The sequence below is a fragment of the Cynoglossus semilaevis genome, chromosome 5 (assembly GCF_000523025.1).
Source record: "Cynoglossus semilaevis isolate Cse_v1.0 chromosome 5, Cse_v1.0, whole genome shotgun sequence".
In the NCBI taxonomy this organism is placed as follows: Eukaryota; Metazoa; Chordata; class Actinopteri; order Pleuronectiformes; family Cynoglossidae; genus Cynoglossus; species Cynoglossus semilaevis.
Window position 1 is genome coordinate 8,695,308 of NC_024311.1, and position 4,187 is coordinate 8,699,494.

Consider the following 4,187-nt stretch of genomic DNA (forward strand, 5'->3'; position numbering starts at 1 on the left):
GTTACAACAACTTTATTGGGTCTCAACCTGGAGACGAACAGAAGAAAAAACAACTTCACAGATTTCAACACCGTTAGAAAAAAAAGTTGGGGGAAAAAAAAAACAACAGTGAGAAAAAAGTTGTTTACATCTGATTGTCGACATGACCTCTGACCTTTGATTAGTGCTGTTAGCAAAGATCAGTACCACTGAGAGAGATAAATAAAATAAATAAAGCAATGTCACAGTGAGTTAGATATATACAGTCCTGATCTCTGATTCTTACCCACTAGAGGGCGTTTTAACGTTGACATTTGGCCTTCACTTGTTAACGTGATCAGTCACTGAAATCTGATCCTGAAGTGTTAGACTTGAAATCATCTTTGACATGCACGACTAGAAAAGAAAATCACAACAACACTGAGCAGTGGAATCTACAAACACCGCACTGTGAATATGTAAATAAAAAATAACAATAAAAACAATCTGTAAAAAACATCAGAAATACAGTATGTGTAGAGTGTAAATCTGTTCAGTTTCATCCTGACCTCAGAGAATCATCAGTGAACAAACGCAGAACTCTACGAAACCCAGTGGTTCTTTAGGAAAGTGTGATATAAACATAAACACAAACACCGTCACCGTCTGTAGTCCAGAAAATTAGGAACACTTTCAAAAATGCACGAAAAAATAGAATCTGGATTTTGGTCATTTAATCTAACAGTTATTCACACACGGAGCCCCTGATGGAACATGGGAAAAAAAATTCTGCTGCTCTCCTGAAACTTTTCATCAGACAAAGGACAAAAATATTATTTAATTATTTTATAGACAAACGATGGAGTGAGGTTCTGAACAACAACAATTTTATTTATTTATTTTTATCAAAAGGAGTCTGGAGTACTGCAGTACACACTGCTGATACCAGCAAATCACTTTAAAAAAGCAGTGTATTATTTTAAATGTTTACAAACCAAATAAATTAATAAATCTGATGATTAAAAAATATAATAAAAACATGACAACCTCTATATAAATTAAAATATTATTTGATTGGCCAGAGAAAATTCAGGATTCAATTTTTGTCCTTTTTGTCTGATATTTTTTAAACTAGATTTATTTTTAATGCATTTTTGAAAGTGAGGTCTGAATCGCTCCGTTCTGAGACGAATCAGAAAGAACGTCAGCTGAACCCAGAGAAACAGGAACGTTTACCTGCAGCCAAGTCCGACATGTGTGAGCAGCCATGGAGAAAACAGAACCAGAACCAGAGTTCTCTACAGTCTCTCTGCTGTAGTGTGGACACTTGGACATCTGTAAGTATTTAGAAAATGTTAACAGTCCTCAGACTTACTGCGGTGAGAAAACAAGCCTCAACATTTCTGACAGATTGTAACTGTAACAGTTCCAGGTTCCTTGTGTCTCTCTGTCCTCCTGTGACCACCCCATCACCCCCCCCCCACCACAGTCATAACCTCACCTGTCTTAACTCCTCCCTCTTCTCTCTGTCCCTGACCTTTGACCTCACTCAGTGTTTTCTGGATATTTTCTGGTCTCTCTGCCGCCACCTGTCTTTGAGATCATTAAAGAACATGTCTGACTGTTACAACACCTCAGTACCAGGTGTACTCATTTGCATATACAGTAGTACGTGTGTGTATGCCTTTGTTGATGTTTGCTGATAAATATTTTACAATAAAACACAGGGAGAATAAAATACAGTAGTAAAATGCACACACACACACACACACACACACAGACAGTCTGATAACTGTTCGTCTTCACGATCACATCGCTGATCATTTTCAGGTCCTGTGTTCCTGATATAAGGGCAGCTCCACCCTGTCCTTCAGGAGGGGCGGGGGTCCAGGGAGGGTCGTCTGGGTTTACAGGAGTGAACTGGCAGGGCTGCCTGGCAGAGGTGGGCTGTGGCCGTGGGAATAGCTCTGTCGTATGGGCACCAGGTCGTAGTGACTGGGTATGTGGCTGTTCCTCGGCAAGTCGTACGGATTCTGAGAACAACAGGGAGGAGACATGGCTGCCGCTGGTCCGTGGACCACAGTCAGGGTGGGCTCTGGGGGAGAGTGGGAGAGAGACTATGTTAGCAGAAAAAGCAAAAAAAAAAAAACTCAATAAAGTCAGAATTCTGCTAAATTTTGATTTTCTGAACAAAGAAACTGTTACTAGAAGAATGTTTGGATTTCTGATAAAGTACCAGAGGAACATCCACCAAAAGTTCTGCTTCACCACCTTGAGTCTTCTGTGGTCAATATGATTCAGTGGGTTCTGGTACACCTGGTACTTTGTAACTGAAGTGAGTGTGTGCTGAATGTTACCAATGTCGTAGACGTTCTTGACAGGAGCCGAGCTGGAGCTGGGGCTGGAGCTGGTGGTGGTGACGACAGCAGCCGTGGAACAGCAGTGAGTCACGTGCTGGTGTCGGGCCGGTGACTTCATCTCCACGTAGCTGCTCTCCGGGTGTTTGCTCAGAGCGGCCGCCTCAGTGATGGTGGCGTACGGGTTCTCACTGTTCAGGGAGCAAGTGCTGGACAGAGAGCCCTTCATGTAGTCTAGAGAGACGGAGACACGGGTGGATCAGAACCTCCATCACTCTACAGTCTGGACCACATCACACTGTCACTCATCAACAACTTTAGTCAACTCTCTGAATGGCACGTAGTAAAAACAAATTGTATGGACACTCTGGACAATCTGCAAAAAGTCATTTCTAACCAATGAAGGACTATTGATGACCTCATCATTTATATTATTATTATTGATCATCTATTTTTAAAAGTTGAAAGTGAATCACTCGTCATTGTGACACAGCTTTTAACCCATCACCACAGTCAGCAAGGGGCTGCGATTGTCTACTTGGTAATGCCGACCAATCAGAATGCTCTGTGGAAACCATCATTTAGCAGAAGCTAAAGCCAGCACTTTACACAAACCGTGTATTATATTTAGATGTTTATAAAATACTATTGAATTTTTATTAAGATTCTGTGAAAAATAAACAACAACAGACTCGTCCTGTAGGAAACAAAGATGTTAGAATAAATGTCAGGTCAAAGGTGAATCAGCACAGGAAGTGAAGTTGAGGAGAAAAAGAAGTGTTTGTCATTCAGGAACAGGAGCAGGAAAACACAAGGCCTGTGTATAAATATTCAAAACAACAATAAATGAGTGATCTCAAAGTCAAGGATCATCAAATTACCCAGAATACCTGCAAACATCACCCACTCATGTAATTCCACTGCTGTTCTCATTGAACAGAGAAAATAAAATTACAAATCATTGACATTTACCCACTGTGGCAAAAATAACAAAATATTTAAATTAATTTGACTTAATGCACCCACTAAGGGCCCCGCCCCCCACTTTGGGAACCACTACCCTAATGCATCCCTTGAATTCTACTGTTCTCTGTTTTAGTCACCTGAACATGAACCCTCCTATTATGGTAGGACATTAGTGAGGAGACATTTCTAGGATCTTTGACTTTGAGTGTAGCAAACAGGAAGTGATTCGAGGGAGTGACAACAGCAGTCAGTTAAAGTGCAGGAGTGTGTGAGGAGAGGAGTGTGTTCATCCTGCGGAGCCACAAACACAGCTGTCAGTTCAGACCCATCAAACAGGTGAAAGGACAGGAAATGCAACGTTAACACAGGTCAGGGTCAGAGGTGAAAGGTCAGTCTACCTCTGCAGCATGGCTCCACGTGGACGCTGTAGCGACGATCGAGGTAGTATAAACCTGCACAGTAAATACAAGGCTGTTAAGACCTAAATTTAATTTATCATACGACACGCTAACTGCTAACTACGGAACCGCTATTAGCATATGGGCGTGTCCTAATGAGCCAGTGTTGAAAACCAAATGGCCCGGCCCATTTCTTATAGACGACGACGCAGCACTGACCCAGCTGACCCAGGTTGGAGTAGGTTCCCCACTCTGGAGCACTGTTCCTGTGTCGATTCTTCATCTTTGTCTGAAAAACACACAGAAGTTTCTGATAAAATATCATTAACATCTGAGAAGACACTTCAGACACTTCAGAGACATGAGGTCACCAGAACGGTGACCTATGACCTCTATGTCTAAGAGCACCCACGAAACTGGACTCATTTATTATTTTCTTCTTCGTGCTTCAGGGTAAACCTGGGGACAAACATTCACTTTTCTACTGTTAGCGAGTTCTACTGGATCT

At 41.8% G+C, this 4,187-nt stretch overlaps 1 protein-coding gene across 1 annotated transcript in view; it reads right to left on the bottom strand.

The window, feature by feature from the left end:
* Positions 1–6: 6 nt before the first annotated feature.
* Positions 7–4,187, bottom strand: part of LOC103378970 (multiple epidermal growth factor-like domains protein 11) — a 45,683-nt gene continuing 41,502 nt past the window's right edge. Inside the window, exons 21-23 of the mRNA XM_008310350.3 lie at positions 2,316–2,549; positions 1,460–2,053; positions 7–1,293 (exon numbers count right to left, since the gene is read on the bottom strand). Of these exons, the coding sequence (XP_008308572.1) occupies positions 1,866–2,053; positions 2,316–2,549 (422 nt within the window). The 3' untranslated portion in view covers positions 7–1,293; positions 1,460–1,865. The remainder of the gene's footprint in view (positions 1,294–1,459; positions 2,054–2,315; positions 2,550–4,187) is intronic.